Raw genomic sequence first — 21,107 nt, 5'->3', positions numbered from 1 at the left:
CACTTACTTGGCTGTCCGTGGTAGCTATGGTGAGCAGTCACAGATATCTCAGGGAGGTAGTGTGGGGTGTTTGAGCTCAGACTGCAACAACCACACAAGAAACCAATAAATAAATATCCAACCCAATGATTATCTTTTCAAGAAGTAAAACTACTTTAATGCACCCTAGAATGCAATCCCATGTAATTTAGTATCATTGTTATTAATATGGTGAACCCCTATCTGCTATTTTCCCCCGATCTCCTCTCCGGATCCAGTTTATTGGGCCTCCCATTTTCTATGTGTTATGATGAAATAGCGTGATAATGGCTGATGTGCAGGTTGATGACTCTTGAAATGAAATTAGTGTTCTCTAGTCTTAGTTCTCAGTCTTAGGACACAAAGTGGTTCTGTACCTGTTGGATAGGTGGAGCTGCCTGCTCCGCATCACACTGGCACCCTCTCTCCACAGAGGTTGCTCCTCAGCCAGCAGTGCCATTTTTTAGTTGCATTTCATCTGCTGTGTTAGCATTTCAGGAATGTACTCAGCCAAAGCAAAAAGGAGTGTATTTGGCTTTTGCGGACCCAGTTGGATAACAGGTGAGTGTCAGAGCCGTTGGGTCCTCTGTAACAGCCTCAGATGCAGTCTCTTTGACTGATCAAACATAGTGATGAGTTCCAGCCACACAAAGGCCAATCACTCTGGAGAGTTGCGGCTTGCACCAGTCAATCACTCAGCATTTGCTGCCACATTCAGACTGATAATGTGAATCATGATCACAGCCCCAACTGTGCTTTGGCTATTACGGTTGCCGTTTTTTAAATTCCTACTTGGAACCAGCACAGAGAGACTGCAGGCCAGCAAACACAAGGGTCCTCCGATAGCTCACCTTAGTTTCTCTTCAGGCTTTCCCACAGACACTTGGGACATGCTGCTTTTAGCTCCTCCTAGACATAAACTCCTCCTGCAGGGTTGGCAGGCTCGTTCACTCTTTCAACAGACAGGCAGGATTTAGGGCGCAGACAGCAAGAGATCCAGACTTTAATTGATGTAACCTCACCTCTGGGAGGCTGGCTGTTATGCATACACCAGTTTGGTTGCACAGCAGTTCTATGAGTACTTTGTGAGCATTCCTTCCTTAGTCATAGAAAAAATGGAACTGGAACATAAGTAAGGCAGTGGGTGTACAATTTTTATATACCAAACTCAGACAGGAGATGTGGGGTTGTTCTCCTTTAAAGTATCCTTTCCAGATTGCTCCCCAGGAACGGCCTTTGTTGTAAAGTGATGTTTCTCACAGCAGGGTAGTCTCCAGTCTGAAGCACCCACAAACAAAGCAAAAAGAGGCGTGGGGCTTTGGCACCTGGCTGTCATTAGCCAAACTGAAAGAGTAATGTGAGAAAGAGAAAAGGTCAGGCGTTACCTAAAGCTTTCTTCACCTTGATAGAACATAGTCTACAGTCCTTACCTTCTCTCTTACCATCTGCCAAATGGCAGTATTCGAAAAGAATAATCAACAGCTTTTTGGTAGCAAAGGCAAATTTCTAAAGGAGCCCTGTCTTCACTCTCCTCACTTCAGGGTCTACATCTCCTCCCTTCAACTTCTGGAAGGCCATCAATACACTTCCACGTTCTGAAAAAACAACGTAACCTCAATCCTGTGCAAATGCCAGGTCTAAAGTATCCAAAATAGACCCCTACAGGCCTCCAGCACCCTGACTAACTTTCACACACACCATGCATGTGCTACAAAGGCTACATCACAACCATGTACAGCATTCACTTAGGATGTTATTGAAAAAAGCTAGGAAAGCTCATAGAAGCAGATCTTTGCACAAATGGGCTATTAGGCCAAAAAAAAAGTCTGGTCTCAACTAATGATTCACAAAACATGTTACACGGCCACCACCACTTAATGTGCAAAACCCATGACAGTGACACGTCCACTGTCAATGAGGGCAAGGTTGGTGCTCCCCTTTAAGCCACAGGACAAGTCCAGGATCTACTTATATCTGAAAGAGACTCCTCACCTTAGAATTACCCCCAGGTATCAGACTGGATCAGCAGAATTTTTTTTCAGCAGTACCCCTGCGCGTCAGTAGGTGCGTTGTTCGACTCCGCGGCGTCGTTGGTATCGTGGTCGCCCGAATGACGTTGCGGTATCTACTTAGACACCGCCCCTGCACGCTAACTTTATTTCTTTCTTTTTCTGCACCAGCCAGAGCAGATCCGGAGAGAGCTGTACCTCAAGTGACTTTTTGACTCTTTTTGCGACTTTTTGTCCACATCTTTTCGAGTCGTTCGTCTCCTTGTGCACGTAGGGATATCTGGTCCTCGAACTGGCTGCAAGGCTTGCGACTCGTGTTACAAATTGATGTTGGTTACGGACCCGCACCTCATGTGCCTTTATTTATTTTTGGAGTTTGCTATAGTGCAAGCCAGACCCGAAGATATTGGAGAGCTTCACAACAGTCGGCCTGCGAGAGAGATACAATTTAGCCAAAATTAACCATATTAGCTCAAGGCGCATTTCAAGTCTCAGTGCAATGTCCCCAGTGATACAAGGGGGTCAGGTAGTATTCAAGTTGTGTGTCTGTTGACTTGCACCATGTCTCCTTTGGGGAGGGGTGACGAGGGCACATCCACTCGTGGATTGTAGGAGGGAAAACAGTTAATGTCCTGATAGCAGGGAGCGGTAGTGTGCTTGTTTGTGAGTTTATTGCATGACCACAACCTGAAGTTGTGCGTTAATTGCCAGGCTATGAACCCGTAGTGTTTGTGGGAGTGGTCCCGAAAGCTTCTCGAGGCCCGGCAGTCCGCTCCGTGCCGCTCAAGGTCCCGGTCAACAGGGAGGTTGCGGGACCGGTCACGGAGCCATCATCACCACTCATCGTCAAAGTCTTTGTCTTCGGGTAAGTCAAAGCACAAAAAGAAGGCGCGAAAGCATTGTCGCTCTTCGCGTTCTCCCCATCCGTCGGGCAATTCCAGTTGCAGAAGGTAGTTGTCCGGCTTCGCCCACGTAGCGTGTTGTGTCAACTACGTACCCTGTTGGTTTGACCACGAGCCTCCCTCCCTTTCCGGGAGCCGGGGCGACCCCTGCCCAACTTTGTAGTTTTTACGAAGCCCTCCACTAGATCTTTGGGCAGCCTCACTCCGCCAGCGCGCCTTCGGGCCCTGCGGTTCGGCTGGGGGCTCTAGACCTTCGATGCCAGCGGCTTCTGCACCGCAGGGCTACCAGGGATCCAGGCCTGGATCCGGATTGGCACCGGTCGGCCTTGTGAAAACCTCCTCCGGCACCGAATTGAGTAGCAATGCCTACGACGCTGGTGTGTTCCCACCAACATTGACCCCAGCCTCCCCCTCGATGTGGACACGGAGCTGGACCAGCGTCGACCGACGTCTGGACAGGCGCCGACTGGTACTTTTGTACCACTGTTCTCCCCAAGTGTTCCCTATTGCCCTGAGTGGCTACCAGAGGAGGGTGAGGAGGACTGAGAGGTGCCCGAGAAGGACAAGGCTGTGTCCTAACATGGATATCAGGTTGTAAACCGCTTCCTCCGGAAGGAGACGTTCAAAATGTTCACAGGCTCAGGTCCTGTCTGCCCTCTACCCTGGAGACTGGATGATGGCGTTGGACTTGCAGGTCGCTTATTTTTACATTCCCGCCCTGCCGGCTTATCGGCGTTACCTACGATTCATGTGATGCCACAAGCACTTTCAATTTACCGTGCTCCCCTTCGTCCTTACCAGCGCCCCTGGGGTGTTCAAGAAGGTGATGGCGGTGGTCACAGCTCATCTGCGTAGATTGGGGTTTCAGTATCCCCCTATCTCGACTACTGGCTATTGAAGGTGGGCTCGCTTAAGGCTGTCATCTCCCACCTCCAGACTACGGCCGACCTCCTGCATTCGCTGGGTTTACCATCAACATGCGGAAGTCACACCTTATTCCTTCTTAGAAGCTCCTTTTCATCGGAGCCGTTCTGGACACAGTGCAGTTTTGGGCTTTTCTCCCCGAGCAGCGAGTCTGGGATATTCGGGCTATGATTCTGATCTTTCAGCCTCTATCCTGGGTTTGTCAGACCTACCCTAAGGCTACTGTACCTCTTGGACTCCTGTATCCTGCTAGTGGACAGAACTGCCCTCTCAGACTTCTGACACTTAAAACTTCCTTTTTGGTTGCCATCACCTCTGCTCGCATGGTGAGTACGCTTCAGGCTCTTTCTTCTAAGCCTTCTTTCTTTGCTGTTCATCCGGATAAGGTTGTCCTTCGAACCCTACCTTCTTTTCTTCCCAAAGTGGTTACCTCTTTCCACATAGGATAGACAGTCACTTTGCCCGCTTTAATCCTGCCACGGATCCAAAAAGTGCGCTTTCATTCTATCTGGATCGCACAAAACAATTCAGGGTAAATAATCAGCTCTTGGTTGGCTGTGTGGGCGCCAAGAAAGGTCGGGCCGTTCAAAAAATGAACCTTCTCCTGATGGGTCATTGTTTGCATCAAAATCTACTGTTCCTTTGTAAAAAAGGAACCTCCAGTTGGGTTGTGCGCCAATTCCACGAGGACGACAGCAGCCACTACTGCTTTGGGACGTGGAGTCCCCCTTCATGACATCTGTCAGGCATCTATGTGGGCTTCTTTGCACACATTTTCGAAACACTGCTGCCTAGACAGCCAAGTCCGGAGAGATGGCCTCTTTGGCTGTTCAGTTCTCCAGGACTTTCTGGTGTGAACTTAGTTCGCAGACCGACCTCCGGGGTTGGTATTGCTAGGGTATCGATTCTAAGATGAGGAATCCATAACTAATAGACTCTTTCAGATGAACAAGTTACTTACCTTCAGTAATGATATATCAGTAAGAGACCTATATTAGTTATGGATTCCTCACCATCCCACCCATCCTCCCAGTTCTGGGAACTGACTTCTAGGGTAAGGAACCCCCCTTCAGGGCCCTAGTTTTGTTCACCTGTGGACAGTATCTTGAATAGATCTGCGCTTCTGGCGTGGAATGTGGTGTAAAGAACTGACGTCTGGGTGCAGGGGCAGCGCCTAAGTAGGTACTTCAATGTCATTCCGGCAACCACAACTCCAACGACGAACGCAGAATCGGCCAACACCACCTACCGACCCCCAGGGGTCCGGCTGAAGAAAAATTCTCCTGTTCCAGTCTACCGCCTTGGGGTAATTTTAAGGTGAGGAATCCATAACAAATGTCTCTTACAGATAAATTGTTACCAAAGGTAAGTATTTTGTTTGGGGACAGACTTAGCCCGTAGGCTCTTACAGATTAGTGTGACATTGGTGCCAAAAAAACAAAACCAGGATACGAGATACAGTCGACCATCAGGTAGGGACAAACAACTGTCCGCCATGCAGTGGTACATTTCCATCCCAAAAGATGGCTGTATCCAAGTTCACACCCGTAAATCTTTTTTGTTGTTCTACTGACACAGGGAGGTTCATGCAGAAGTGATGCATGACGAGATTAGGCACTGATTGTAGTGTATATTGGTTCTGTAAAACATATGACCTGAAATAGGAAAAATAAAATTCTTTCCAGCTCTACCACCATGGAAGTACAAAGGTTTAGCTGAAGCCACCCATTTAATCATGCTGGTGAGCTGCAGAAATTATCCCGCAGAGCTTGACACTGACAAATTCGCATGTGGATGAAAGTAACTTTTCATACTATCTGCTATATTTGTTCTCTCCGTTGGCCTTTTTGCTTAAAAGCACCAACTTCCGACTTAACTGCAGTGACTGGGAGGTGGGACACATGGCAGGACGGGTATCTTCTTTGATAGGTTATCTCACCCTGTCTTTCACCTTTTCTTTACAGGTTCCATACTTAACCCCATCATCACGCTCTCGATGTGGATTTATTCTCAGGGAAAGATCTATATTTCTCCAGTATTAGGGGTGTCTTTCATAGATTCACATGCCTGAATCATTCCCCGTCGTCGGAGTGGGAGTCCCACGGTATATAAAAAAGCAGTAATATGCCATTTGTACATAGCAAATAACAGTTATACCTAACCAGGAAGTAAAGTAGCCCCAGCTACAGTGGAGAAAACTTCCACATTAGTGACTATCCAAGTCATTATGTATAGACCAAACTGCAGCCAATCAGGCCACAGCTCCCACCAGACTGCTCTCCCCAGAGACCCAGGCTCTCAGATTTTTTACCGCACGTCGTGTGATAGGGAGTCTCTCTGAGCTCTGCTCAGTTTCTTCTCTATTTTTGAAAGTTTTCACTTTCAAATATGTCTACATCAAAGTCCCTGTTCAGGGCCTGTGAATCCTGGGGAAAGGCAAGGCTATTTAAGGAAGATCCTCATACTCTCTGCATCTACTGCTTGTATCCTGATCATCAGGCTAAGGAGTGCAAGATCTGTCGCACCTTCCCTCCAAAGACCCTCAGAGGCAGAGAGGGTCGCCTGCTGCTGTGGTTGCAGCGAATTAAGGACAAGGATAATCCAATCTCTGAGGTAGGAAGTTTGGCCTCAGGGTCTTCTGTGGGGTCTCGAAAGAGGATGGCTGAAAGTAAGATGTCTACTCCTAAGGCTAAGGTGGCAAGACAGGCCCAGCTCACTGTTGACGCTGGTGAGCCTTCTACTTTGAAGAGGAAAAAATCCTGTGAGAAATCTGTGAAGGCAACAGACTCTAAAAAGACTGCGTCTTTAGTGTCAACTCAGAGGCTTGTGACCAAAGTAGCGACTACTCTGCCGTTTTCATGTAAGGCAGCCACGGCAGTGACTTCTACTGTGACTTTTTCCTCACCAAAGCTTTCTATGGTGATGTCCTCAGCGTCCTCTCCAACTTATGTGCTTGTTCAGATTCGTCCAATCTCGGCGACGAAAATAGTCACACCTCTCGTCGACGAGCCTCCGTCGACGAAGCTGATACGAGCGTCGACGACGAGATTGCCGTCGACGACAGTCTTACCGTCGACGAAGACCTTGCCGTCGACATCGACGTCGACGAAGCTGCCGTCGACGACTCCGTCGACGAAGCTGCCGTCGACGTCGACGAAGCTGCCGTCGACGGTCCCGTCGACGAAGGCGTCGACGACCTCGTTGACGAAGAAGATAGTCCCGTCGACGGCCCATTCGACGGCGAAAGCAATCCCGTCGACAGGCCCTTCGACGACGAAAGCGGCCCCGTCGACGGTTCCCTCGACGTCGACGACGAAACCCATCTCGTCGACAAAAACTAAACAGCAATTATCGTCGACGGAGCAATTGTCTTCGACAAGCACATCGTCGACGACGAAGACAATGCCACAGGACACAGAATTAAAGGTGGCACAAGACAATCCAACAACACCAAAGTTGTCATCTTGCACAGATCTTCAAGTCTGGTCAGCAAGGAACAGTGTGATACCGCTACCATCTCCAGCCACCACTGCAGCGCTATTGCAAAAGCGTTCCTCACAATCTGCGTCGTTGTCGCCACTAACGATGCCAGACAGGCTTTTGGATTCTGAAGAAGAGGACTCGGGTGATGAGTTATTTCAGGCAGCGGAGAGCCCATCTGATTTACTTATACATGTAAAAGATCAGGAGGAGGAGGAACAAGTGATTCAGCCGCCTAGGTTGGAGTCTGAGCAAACACCAGGGATGCAAATGCCAATGGAACTTTTCCAGAATTTGCAGTTCATGCTTAGCGATTATTATCGCCGTTGAATCACAAATCGCTTCTCCACGGCCTCGAGTATCCTCGACACCAATGGATACAATGACTGAAGGAGCGGAACATGCCCGACCATCAACACCGGTGTCCTACCACCAAACGGAGGGTGAGAATAGTGATGAAGAAACCCATGAGGAAGGGGAATTAGGTAATACGGATTCGTCGGAGTATGAAGATTATCAAGCCGACACACCTTCTCCAGATGAACAACCAAAAGCTGAGTCGCCACCGGTGGATATTGCGAATTTCCATAGGATTATGGACAAAGCAACTAAAACATTTCTTATTACTATGGAGACTAAACAGGACGAATGCTTCCTGTACGATTTTAAAAGTTTGTCACAGAGGCAAAGTTGGTCTATTCTCATTATAGACTTTATTTGGAAAGAAGGTCTGAAGATCATGGCCACACCAAACTCTTTACCAGCGGTTTTACCGCGAGTTGATAAAAAGTACAGGGCACCTACTTCTTCGCCTGCCTGCCTGATTGGTCAGGCCAAGACGGAGTCAGTCATTGCGCAAGCAGCTCAAAAGAGAGCAAAGAACCCGTCATCTCAAATCTCCACTCCTACTGACAGAGATGGGAGGCGACTCGATACCATTGGGAAGAAAGTATCGACCATTGCAGCGACCACAGTTAGGGCTGCTAATTCGCTGGCAATTCTCGGCAGGTATGATAGGCAGATGTGGTCAGACATATCGCCTTACATTCAGAAACTGCCTGAACCGGACCGGACCGAAGCAACAAAAATTCTGCAGGAAGGAGAGTGTGCTTCGTCGGAAATCATCGATGCTGCAGTAGACGTAGCAGCTACAGGATTCAGGCAGTTGGCAGGAGCTGCAGTCCTTAGAAGAGAGGGGTGGTTAAAATCTACATCCTTCAGGCAGGAGGTGCAAGCCAAGGTTTTGAATATGACTTATGATGGCGAGTACCTATTCGGCTCGCATGTGGATGAGGCTTTACAAGCCATCAAGAAAGATACAGAAACTGCACGATCGTTGGGTACTCTACAGTACCGGAAATCTTCCTTTCGTGGTGCAAGAGGAAGAGGTAACTTCACAAATAGAGGAGGATATTACCAGCAACGTTCATATACGAATACCCAAAGTAACCAGAGATTCCAGCCATATAGGCAACAATCTTACGGCCAAAGGCGAAACAATTATTCACAGCCCGAGGAAAGACAACTTATCGGGGCAGAGACAACACTGCAAAAAAGTGAGGAACGCAGCCTGCCACCACTTCGTCCCAACCAGTCACAAATTGGAGGAAGAATATCCCTACATTACTCAAAATGGTCAGAAATTACCACAGACAGATGGGTCCTGGATGTGGTTTCCAAGGGACACATATTGGAATTTGTAAAAACCCCACCATATTCGCCCCCAAAAGGACCGCCCCCAGCACATCTCAAAGAGCTGTTCATCCAAATCAATACAATGATTCGAAAAGGGGCAATCGAGAGAGTACCTCAACATCAGAGAGGGAAAGGTTTTTACTCTCGTTTTTTCTTGATACGCAAGAAATCGGGGGAATGGCGCCCCATCCTCGATCTGCGTGCCCTCAACAAATACATCAAAAAGTTAACGTTCAGAATGTTAACACTCCAAGAGATCCTCCAGTTTCTGACAGAAGGGGACCACATGGCAACACTCGACCTTCAGGACGCTTACTTCCACGTACCCATTTTCCCCAGGCACAGGAAGTTCCTAAGGTTCAGAGTGGCTGGCAGGGACTTCCAGTTCAGGGTGCTTCCGTTTGGACTACGTTCAGCCCTGAGGGTATTCACAAAGATGTTGGCACCTGTAGCGGCCCACTTGAGATTACAGGGTATTCAGATATACCCATATCTGGACGACTGCCTTATCAAGGCCAATTCCTACGCCACAACAAGCAACCATGTCCAGAAATGCCTTTGCCTGCTCCACAGCCTAGGGTTTTCAGTGAATTACGAGAAATCAAATCTGGAACCCTCACAAAGGAAGTCTTTCCTAGGAGCAACGCTGGATTCCAACCTCGCTCAGGTCTTCATATCAAGCGAAAGGCAGGAAAAGATTCAAAGGATGGCGACTGCACTCCTCAGAAAAGAGTGCGTTTCTGTTCGAAAATTCAAATCTTTCCTAGGGATGATCTCATCGTGCATCCCTCTCACTCCAAACTGTCGTCTGAGAATGAGACCTTTGCAGGAGGAACTCGGTCGTCAATGGCTGCAGATATCAGGTTCCTTCGAGGATATCATCACCTTAACGCCTCGAATGAAGAACGCAATCCTGTGGTGGAACCAAGAACACAACCTACAAGTGGGTTGTGCTTTCCTCGCAGAAGTCCCCAGATTCATCGTGACCACGGATGCCTTGCTAGAAGGTTGGGGCGCTCACCTTCAAGGGATGACGATCAGTGGCAAATGGGACAAACAGCAAAAGACATGGCACATCAATTTATTGGAATTAAGGGCCATTTTCCTCGCCATGAAGTCTTTTCAAGCACTGCTAGAAGGCTCGACGGTGTTGATTCGAACAGACAACACAACGAGCATGCATTACCTGAACATGCAGGGGAGCCCGGTTGTCCAAGCAGGCTCAAGAGATCTGGAATTGGGCTCTGGATCACAACATCAACTTGTCAGCGGTGCACGTCCCAGGGGTAGCCAATGTGCTAGCAGACACCCTGAGCAGATCCAAGAGCAGCACTCACGAATGGGAATTGCATCAACCAGCGCTGGATCGGATCTTCCAGAGATGGGGTCACCCCGATCTAGACCTATTCGCAACATATCAGAACAAGAAATGTCCACAGTTTGCGAGTTGGATTCCCCACAGAGAATCTTGCGGGGATGCGCTGTCAATGAATTGGGAGAGGATATTTGCCTACGCCTTCCCACCAATTCCATTGCTTCCAAAGGTCATCAAGAAAATGAAAAGACAACCGTGTCGAATAATTTTGATTGCTCCTCGGTGGCCACGCCAATATTGGTTCACACAGCTTCTTCTTCTCTCAGAAAGCGAACCAGTCCAACTGCCTCAAATTCCGAATCTACTGACAATTCAAGAAGGCAGAGTGTATCATCCGGACCCTCATTCTCTGAAATTATCGGCTTGGCTCCTCAACACCATGAGTTTGCACATTTAAACATTCCACAGGACTGTCAAGAAGTCCTAGCCAATGCTAGAGCGCCTTCAACGAACAAAACTTACAAGCTTAAATGGAAGCGTTTTTGTGTTTGGTGCCAAACTATGAATTTACATCCCATGTATGCTGAACCGGAGGAGATCTTACCCTTCATTTTGCAATTGGCTAAAGCAGGTTTGGCGCACTCAACACTTAAGGTTTTTCAAGCGGCTATATCCCGATATCGTCAAGATGGTACGAATTCTCTATATTCCTCAAGAATAATCCAACAATTCTTTAAGGGTTTATTTCGTATGTTTCCTCCAATACGTCGGCCACCTCCATCATGGCATTTGAATATAGTACTGGCTCAGCTCATGCGCCATCCCTTTGAGCCGATCCATAAAGTTGATCTGAAGTTCATCACTTGGAAAGTCGCATTACTGCTGGCATTAACATCTGCCAGGAGGGTTAGTGACATGCAGGCATTCACGACTAAACCACCTTTCTTGCAGTTCACGAATGACTCTGTCATACTGCGCACCAACCCGAAGTACATGCCCAAGGTACCATCGGATTTTCATTTGAATGAACCAGTGATACTTAAGACATTTTTTCCGAATCCGCAGTCGCCAGCTGAGCGGACCTTACACTCTTTAGATATCAAGAGATGTCTTAAGTTTTATCTCTCAAGGACAGCCGATATCCGGAAGACGGATCAGCTGTTTGTAGCGCATGGCAGACCGAGACAAGGCTGTGCAGTGACAAAACAGACTATTGCTAGGTGGGTCTCGTCAACTATAGGGCTCTGCCATTTGCAAGCAGGTAAACCCTTACAGACCTTACCTAGAGCTCATTCTACGAGAGCAGTCTCTTCTTCGACTGCGTTGTTTGCTGGTGTGCCTCTCCTGCAGATCTGCAGAGCTGCAACATGGTCCAGCAGACACACATTCACAAGGCATTACTGTCTGGATTCTTCAAGTGATACAGATGCCTCGGTGGGAAGAGCAGTCCTGCGTAATCTTTTTCAATAAGGTGAGCCTCTGATAATCTCTCCCACCTCCTCTTGCTCTTTTGACGCTTTAATATGTTATTGCATTACATTATGTTCATGCATGAAAACTGTGTAGCTTGGCGTCCAAGAGGGGTGTATTGTATTACTGCTAACTACTCTGATTCAGGCATGTGAATCTATGAAAGACACCCCTAATACTGGAGAAGAACAATAGTTACTTACCTGTAATCTGTGGTTCTCCAGTATTGGTGTCTTTCATAGATTCACATGCACCCGCCCACCTCCCCTCAGAGTCTCACTCAGGCTATAGATATTTATTTATATGTATACTCCGGTACACTCCGGTGCTACAAAATCTGAGAGCCTGGGTCTCTGGGGAGAGCAGTCTGGTGGGAGCTGTGGCCTGATTGGCAGCAGTTTGGTCTATACATAATGACTTGGATAGTCACTAATGTGGAAGTTTTCTCCATTGTAGCTGGGGCTACTTTACTTCCTGGTTAGGTATAACTGTTATTTGCTATGTACAAATGGCATATTACTGCTTTTTTATATACCGTGGGACTCCCACTCCGACGACGGGGAATGATTCAGGCATGTGAATCTATGAAAGACACCAATACTGGAGAACCACAGATTACAGGTAAGTAACTATTGTTCTTCTCTAGGATCTTCCTTTCAAATGGATCTTATTTGAGCTCAGCTGCTGTGTGTCCATAATGGGAGTGAGCCAAAAAGATTTATAAAAAGAGGGATAAATTACAATATTAACAGTAGACAAACAAGTGATCATAATCCCTTTCCACTTAGCCTACATGTCATTAAATGGGAATACAAATCCTTATGTCTAATATTAAGCTAATACAGAAACGAAAACAGTGTGAAACATGCTACTTGCCCTTAACAACCTATAACATTGCGTGCAGATGAAATTCTCCACGTATTGAGAAATACTTTATTCCCAGTTAGTAGTGTGCATATCCTCATCCCCCTCCAGTTACTTGTTCTAATACTTCTTTCCAGTTTAAAGAAAAGTTGTTTTCATCATGTCATCCCGTATCTCCAATGATGCGATTTTACAGTTTTGCTTCTGTGTGATATATTCCACTAGGTGCAGGGTGGAATTTCAGAATTCCTTTTCAAGCTGTTCATTCTGCAGTATCTCATGGATGTTGAAGGGAGAATGTGGAAGCGTAGCCCCTACCACCTGTATGTGGTTGAGATCCTTGAGCCCGCTGATGTCACATCCAAGAAACAGCAAAGAGCGGTATGTGTACAGAGAACATATTAAGCAAGCACTGATTAGCTCCATCTTATCAGAGGGAGATATTGTTGGTATGCTGTTTTTATTATGTTTTTCAATAGAGAAATAATTTGCATTGAAGCTGGAATTCAAATGCAACCAGTGTATAGTTATAGTGCTGGATGCAAAATAAACATTACTATTGTCTTTTCTTTCTCTGAAGGTTTCTCATGGACTGCAGTACAGTTTTCTTGATGTATTCCCAAAAATAACCTGCAGAGCTCCCAAAGAAGTGCTACAAATGGAGATGCAGGCACACCCTATCCAGAATAGTGGAGATCCTGGAATGGACCGTGAGGAATTCTGTAGTGATGCCTTTCAGAGACCTTATCAGTACCTTCTTCATTTCCAACAGGGACAGAACTTGGATATGTTTCAATACACACCTGGCTCGGTTCAGGGCACCACCGTGCAGTGTTTGCAGCTGTTATTAATTTATTGTGGTATACTTGATCCAACATGGTCAGAGCTCAGAAATTTTGCCTGGTTCTTGAACCTTCAGCTTAAAGACTGTGAATCCTCTCTGTTCTGCAATCCAGATTTTGTTGGAGACACCTTACAAGGATTCAAAAATTTTGTAATTAACTTTATGATTTTGATGGCCAAGGATTTTGCCACACCATCCTTAAATATTTCAGATCAGAGTTCTGAAAGGCAAGCATTCAATTTAGATGAAGTTACAGAGGAGGATTTGGCACCATTTCTGATGCGTAAGAGATGGGAGTCTGAACCTCATCCATATATTTTCTTCAATGAGGACCATGTGTCCATGACCTTTCTTGGCTTTCATCTGCAGCTAAACGACGACGGAGGTGTTGATGCCATAAATCCAGCCAATGGCAAGATCATCAAGAAAAATGTCATGACAAAACAGCTTTATCAAGGTCTTCAGCTGCAGAAAGTCCCATTTAATGTTGATTTTGATTCACTGCGCAGAGATGAAAAGATTGAACGACTTTGCATGGTTCTTGGAATCGAGTGGCCACTGGATCCTGATGAGACCTATGAGTTGACCACAGACAATGTCCTCAAAATTTTGGCCATTCATATGAGGTTTAGATGTGGTATTCCTGTTACTATTATGGGTGAAACTGGCTGTGGTAAAACAAGATTGATAAAGTACTTCTGTGAATTGCAAAAGAGTGGTGTCAGCACAGAGAATATGAAGCTTTTGAAAGTCCATGGCGGAACAACAGCTGATTTGATTTACAAAAAAATTAAAGAGGCAGAAGCCATTGCTGTTCAAAATAAAATGGACTTTGGTTTGGACACTGTGCTTTTCTTTGATGAGGCCAATACGACAGAAGCCATAAGCAGTATTAAGGAAGCCCTTTGTGACAAAACGGTTGAAGGACAATCCTTGGCTGAAAATACAGGTTTGCATATCATTGCAGCATGCAACCCTTATAGGAAGCACACCCCAGCGATGATTGAGCGACTAGAGTCTGCAGGCTTGGGATACAGAGTCAAAGCGGATGAAACCAAAGAAAAGCTTGGTTCCATTCCTTTAAGGCAATTGGTATACCGTGTTCACTGCTTACCCCCCAGCATGATTCCTCTAGTATGGGATTTTGGCCAACTTAACAATGACACAGAAAGAAAATACATTCAGCAAATTGTTCAACGACTAGTGAATTCCATTAAACTGGCAACACATGAGGTCACTCTTTTGACCAATGTTTTGTCTGTGTCCCAAGCGTACATGAGACGAAGAAATGATGAGTGCAGCTTTGTCAGCCTTCGAGATGTTGAGCGTTGTGTAGATGTCTTCAAATGGTTTTTTAACCACAGTGAACTACTGTTAAATAACCTACATGTGTTTCTTGAAAAGAAGAATGATGTCAAATATAGCATACCTATGGATAAAGTTTCGTGGTGCCTTGTACTTGCTCTTGGTGTTTGCTATCATGCATCTTTGGAACATAAAACTGGATACCGAAAGGTTATATGTAAATATCTTCCTGAGAAATATGCAGAAGAAAAATCAATTCTTCAAGAAATAACATTGATGCAGGACCTTTTCCTCAGTGGTGCACGACTAAGGGAGACTATTGCACGAAATCTTGCCTTAAAGGAGAATGTATTCATGATGGTCATCTGCATTGAGCTTAAAATTCCTCTCTTTCTGGTTGGGAAGCCTGGAAGCTCCAAATCTCTTGCTAAAACAATTGTGGCTGATGCCATGCAAGGCCAAACAGCTCATGAAGACCTCTATAGGAAACTGAAGCAGATCCACCTTGTCTCATTTCAATGCAGTCCACATTCCACACCTGAAGGAATCATTGGCACCTTCAAGCAATGTGCCCGCTTCCAGAAAGGGAAGAATTTGGAAGAATATGTTTCTGTTGTTGTATTGGATGAAATAGGGCTGGCAGAAGACTCTCCTAAAATGCCACTAAAAACACTGCATCCACTTTTAGAAGATGGGTGCATTGATAATGATCCTCAACCACACAAAAAAGTTGGTTTCATTGGTATCTCAAACTGGGCCTTGGATCCTGCCAAGATGAACCGTGGTATTTTTGTATCCCGTGGTGACCCAGATATGAAAGAATTAATTGCAAGCGCACGTGGAATATGTTCTTCAAATGATTTAATTCAAAAGCTCATCAAACAATACTTTTCCTTGTTTGCTGATGCATACCGCAAAATCAGCATAACCCAAAGAGAACATGGCAAGGAATTCTTTGGGCTGCGTGATTTCTACAGCCTCATAAAAATGGTGTTTACAACTACTAAGCGGTCTAAAAAAGAACCTACTATCCATGAGATAGTGCATGCGGTCCTTCGAAATTTCAGTGGGAAAGATGATATAGATGCATTATGCTTTTTTAAGTCTATCTTGAAAGGTGAAAATTACTCTGATGAAGTCAACACAATTGAACTGATCAAGCAGAACATATATAATGATGATGGGGATTGTCGGTACTTGCTTGTTCTGACAAAAAACTATGCTGCTCTCCAGGTAATACAGCAGGAGTGTTTTACAGGTGGCCAACAACCAGAGATAATTTTTGGTTCTAGCTTCCCCAAAGATCAAGAATACACCCAGATCTGTAGGAACATCAATCGTGTGAAAATCTGCATGGAAACAGGACAGATGGTCATTCTTTTGAACTTGCAGAACCTCTATGAAAGCCTCTATGATGCCCTCAACCAATACTATGTTTATTTTGCAGCTCAAAAATATGTAGACTTAGGACTGGGCACTCATCGTGTCAAATGTAGAGTGCACCCCCATTTCCGGTTGATAGTCATTGAAGAAAAAGAAATTGTATATGAACAGTTTCCAATCCCATTGATCAACAGACTTGAAAAACACTACCTTGATATCAACACCGTCCTGAACAAGAGGCACAGAACTATTGTCCATGTTTTAGAAAAGTGGGTGAAAAACTTTACAAACGTTAAGACTGACCACCTTCGGGACAGCAAGCAGAAATACAGCTGTTCTGATGTCTTTGTTGGTTATCACTCAGATACCTGTGCTTCCGTCGTTCTGCAGGTGACGGAGAAGCTAAAGAAGCAACGGTCAGAGGAAGATGATGAGTATTTGACAGAGGTAATCAAAAAAGCAAAGACTGTTTTACTGAATTGTGCTACACCTGATTCAGTGATTCGATTGAGTGGCTCCAATTTGGGTAGCTTTGAGGCAGGAAGCCTGGCCCATGAGTACTTCAAAAATCAGAAGCACAATTCCCTTGGTGATTTCCTTTCTTCTCAATTCAATATGACGTCTGATAGCTGCACCAAATTCACTGAGGTAAGTGACACTCCATTAAGGTACCTCAAAAAGTTTGATCTTTGAATATATTGGTTTGCTTTGTAATGTCCAGCCAACTAATGGGAGGTTTTATATTTACCTTCTATGATCAAGATTACAACTTTTTCTCGTCTTCTGACGCCAGCCGACACTAAGAATTTAAAAAGCGACATGCAGGGCAGATTTCGAAGCATTGCAGTTCTCTCTCTGCAACAGTTTGATACAGAGTACTCCTTCCTTAAAGAAATACGGTTAGTTTCCATTTTCATCTTCTCACATCCTTTTAGGAACCTCCAGCAACTGTCCTGTGTATTAAACATATAGTCTTCTATTTGGGCTTTTAGTTGACTTGCATTATATTTTACTCTATAAATGAATGTGGCAAGAGATCAAATGTGGAATGGGTAGACCATATGTAGTTTCCACATAACTACTATGTAAAATCTGCCCAATTGGTGCTGGGATCAATTTAGATGTAATTTAAATATTGAATAGCTGTGAATGGCTTCTCACATGCACAGTGGGATTAAGGATACAAATGTTAGATGCACTTTAGGAGCTTTTGATTCTAAACCAAAGAAGAGGCTTGTTCATGATAAATATAAAGCTTGAATGGTGATATTTTGTGTTTGTTTCTAATCGAAATGCAGATAGGAAATCAAAGATGTCTCTCTGGATTGTTAAGCCTGCTAATCAAAGAAGTCCTTATTCCCCTTCACTTTGTTTTTCTTTCTGCTTTAGGTCCTTCTTTGAAATATCTTCTGGCAGCAAGTTACTCATTATTCAGACTGACTTTGAACATGGTTCTCAAAGCGCTCATCTCATTGCATCAGCAAAGTAAGTGCCTCAGGAGTTGTGGTGTACATTAAGAAGTAGTATTGTTTGCATTAGAATTATTGTAACAGGATACAAAAACAACTTTTCAAGAAAAGTATTGTGACCTGATAAGAGAAACAATCCCTACAGTGTGTTACGTGTTACTCAAATTTCTTTATTTATGAGTGTGCTTTATATGAAAGTACTGAGGCTGGGTTGGTCTCTAATTGATTTTCTGGGACACACAGGATAACAATTATTCTAAACATGGTGTATGCTTTGCAGATGTCATGCATAACAGCACTGCTTCACAAACTTTTTTTGACCACAACCCAGTTTTAGAACGATTAACTGTTTCGACCGGCTTAGCTTTAATGAACCTGAGGTGGACAATTTTTAAACGTAACTAATGCATTGTGTGGTAGCACACTGTCATTTTCAGACAGCACATTTTTCATTGAAATGGGCACTAAATTTGCACAGACCTACAGTTTTACAGATGACGCTATGGTTCACCCAAATGATAATGTGTGGAATTTTGTTTCAGTAAATATTCATCAATTGGCCATCAGTAAGTTGTGTCTTGATTTGTTTTGATCCTATTAAAATCTTTGTTTCCATTAAACTTCAGAATTACACGAAATTTACTTTGCTTTTGCTTTCTTAATTTCTGAATGTGTTCAGTTCATTTATAGGAATTTGTGTTTTTTGTGTGCTAGAAAAACTTATATGCTGCAGCCATTCCTTTTACGCTTCCTGTACCCCTGCAGGATTGTTACTTAATTTACTTTATTTTTTTTAGGTAGAAAGTAGAGCCAGCACGCATGTGCTGCTCTGTGAGATTTATTGTAGAGGAGTAGGTGAATATAAGAACCCCCCACTCTCCGCCCATATTTGCTATTCGCTTGTGTCATTGTCCTAAATGCTGGCTTCTGATTAGTCTATAGGCTTGTTAGTCCATCCTTATTACTGCCTCGTCTTCATTTGCCACCTCCCATGGCGGCTGGCCCCTTTACTTGGGTTGTTACATGGTACGTGTTATTTAGACTCTGAGCACTATTTTCTTTATTGAGGTTCTATACTGCAGGCACAACATCCTTTGGTGCCTTGTTTACTCCCCCCACCCTCCCGTTGTTGTGCCTTCCCCCCCCGCCCTCCCTCCCGTTGTCAGTGCTTCTCCCCTGCCTGTCATCCCGTTGTCTGTGCCTTCTCCCCCTTCCCTCCTGTTGTCCATGCCTTCTCCCTCGGCCCGCCCTCCCTCCCATTTTCTGTGCATTCTCTCCCCTTCCCCCCAAAGCCCGCCCTCCCGTAGTCATGATGCCTACGGTTTGCAATGCAATAGGTCTCGCGTAAATGCGAGACGCATTGCTTATGCTTGTTTTTTCTCTGTCTGCACAGTGAGAGGAGGTTGTTAACACCACTCTACGTGTGAAAAAATATAAGCAGCAATTTGTTAGAAGACTTAGCCTGGCATTTGACCTTTGTCTTTGAAGAGCAGCAAATGTGACAAGATAAATAAATGGCATCTTTATTTATTGCTTGGCCTCTTGTGAACTACCAAAAACCGGCTCCCAACTGGACCCCCAGTTTGGAAAAACACTGCTTTATAATATTCTCAACTGTAAACTCCCTTGGTGGTGGGACACACCACATTTTGCTCATATTGTCCAGTGGATGATCTTCTGCGCTATCCAGAACCAACAACACAAGGGGCTATATACATACATATCCCTCCAATTCTCATTTTATCATTTGGCTTTTATGTATGATGGTCATTATGATGCAGAATCTGTTATTAGTGGTTTGATAAACACACACACACATTAATATATATGTATGTATATATATTTATATTTTCAAGGCATATGAGCTGTAGATAGTCTCCTTATGCATAGATCGCCATCTGGTGTTGGGCTCGGATGTTTGCACTTTGTTTTTGTCTTGGAAGAAGTCTTTGTAGTTACAAGGTAGGTGACTCCTCCTTACGACAATAGTGCCCATGGTCATCGACTCCATCTCCAGATTGTTTTTTTTCCGCCATCGGGTTTGGATGTGATTTGCTGCGCTCCAGGTCGACATCGGTTTCGAACCCCTTTTCGATGCGCAATTCCTCTCCACTCGACGATATTGTCTCGATCACATTTCCCATTCGATGCGCATCTTTTCAAACAACCTCCTTGATCTTCGACAGGGGCCGTTGGGCCTACCCGTGCTGACCAAGCCTGCAGTCAATAGAAAGGACTCCCTTTAAAAAATGCCCCAGATGTGGTGCCCACACATGGAGTTGCATGAGGTTTGTAATCTCTGCCTCTCCCCGGAGCACGAAGACAGAAACTGCAAGGCCTGTGCATCGTTCAGACGAAGTAAACCATCCGTGATCGGCGGGCTTGACGTCAAGAAATTTCTTGCAGAAGCAGCTCGATTCCAGTCATCTTTTGAGCAGACCCAATGCCCAGCCGGAGCAACAAGGTGATGAAGAAGACATCTCCTCTTCGAGGCCGATGACTCCGACGTCGTAATGGAGACAATCACCCCAGCTCAGCGGTCCGTGAGTACCGAAACCCCTTTCCCAAAACCCAAATCTAAGTGTTCGAGGCATATGAGCTGCAGATCCTACATTTAGCAATAGATCGCCACCTGGTGGTGGGCTCGGGTCATTGCAGGTTGTTGTTGTCTTCTTGGAAGAAGTCTTTTTGTAGTCGCAAGATAGTTGACTCCTCCCTTGGACAATACTGCGCATGGTCATCGACTCCATCCTCAGATTGTTTTTTTCCGCCACTGGGTTCGGATGAGAGTTTTCCGCTCCGGCTAGAAAAATACTTTTTCTGCTTTTTCGAAGCGAGAAACTTCAAACAAACTTCTTTCGACATCGAATAGACTTTCGACATCACCAGCTACATTCCGGTGCGTCGACGCGGGCCGTTGGGCCCATCGGCGCCATGTGGCCTACGCCTCATGGAAAGAACTCCATTCAAGAGATGCCCAGTATGTCGAGCAAAATTCTCTCATAGCGAACATCACGAGGTTTGCAACCTCTGTCTCTCGCCAGAACACGACGAGTCGACTTGCACAGCCTGTGCCTCCTTCCGATCGAAGAAAACAATTCGAGATCGGAGGGCCCGTCTACACGAAATGAGAAGATCAGCAACAGCACCGGAGGCCATCTTTGAAGAGGAGATCGTTGAAGAAGACGTCTCCGAGGACAAATATCAAAAAGAAGATATCTCCGAGGACGAGGCTCCACTCGGCGCAGAGGAGGACTCGCCTGATCTCCAGATAATATCGGGGGCAGAGGATTCGGACGATTCGATCCCGTCTCGACAACCCGTGAGTACATCTGCCCCTGTACGACAAGCATTACCCAAACAGAAGGCAACGGTCAGCACTCCGCCCATGGGGCCCAGTCGAGACCGACATTTACCCTATAACGCCAA

General features: G+C 45.4%; 1 protein-coding gene across 1 annotated transcript in view; it reads left to right on the top strand.

Annotated features, from left to right (window-relative positions):
- RNF213 (ring finger protein 213) overlaps window positions 1-21,107 on the top strand; it is a 2,876,335-nt gene that overhangs the window by 1,717,728 nt on the left and 1,137,500 nt on the right. Inside the window, exons 26-29 of the mRNA XM_086931045.1 lie at window positions 12,903-13,058; window positions 13,258-16,857; window positions 16,972-17,108; window positions 17,599-17,694. Coding sequence (XP_086787171.1) covers window positions 12,903-13,058; window positions 13,258-16,857; window positions 16,972-17,108; window positions 17,599-17,694 — 3,989 coding nt within the window. The remainder of the gene's footprint in view (window positions 1-12,902; window positions 13,059-13,257; window positions 16,858-16,971; window positions 17,109-17,598; window positions 17,695-21,107) is intronic.

The sequence above is a fragment of the Lissotriton vulgaris genome, chromosome 7 (genome assembly GCF_964263255.1).
Source record: "Lissotriton vulgaris chromosome 7, aLisVul1.2, whole genome shotgun sequence".
NCBI classification, from domain to species: domain Eukaryota; kingdom Metazoa; phylum Chordata; class Amphibia; order Caudata; family Salamandridae; genus Lissotriton; species Lissotriton vulgaris.
This window is presented reverse-complemented; position numbering and strand designations above follow the sequence as displayed.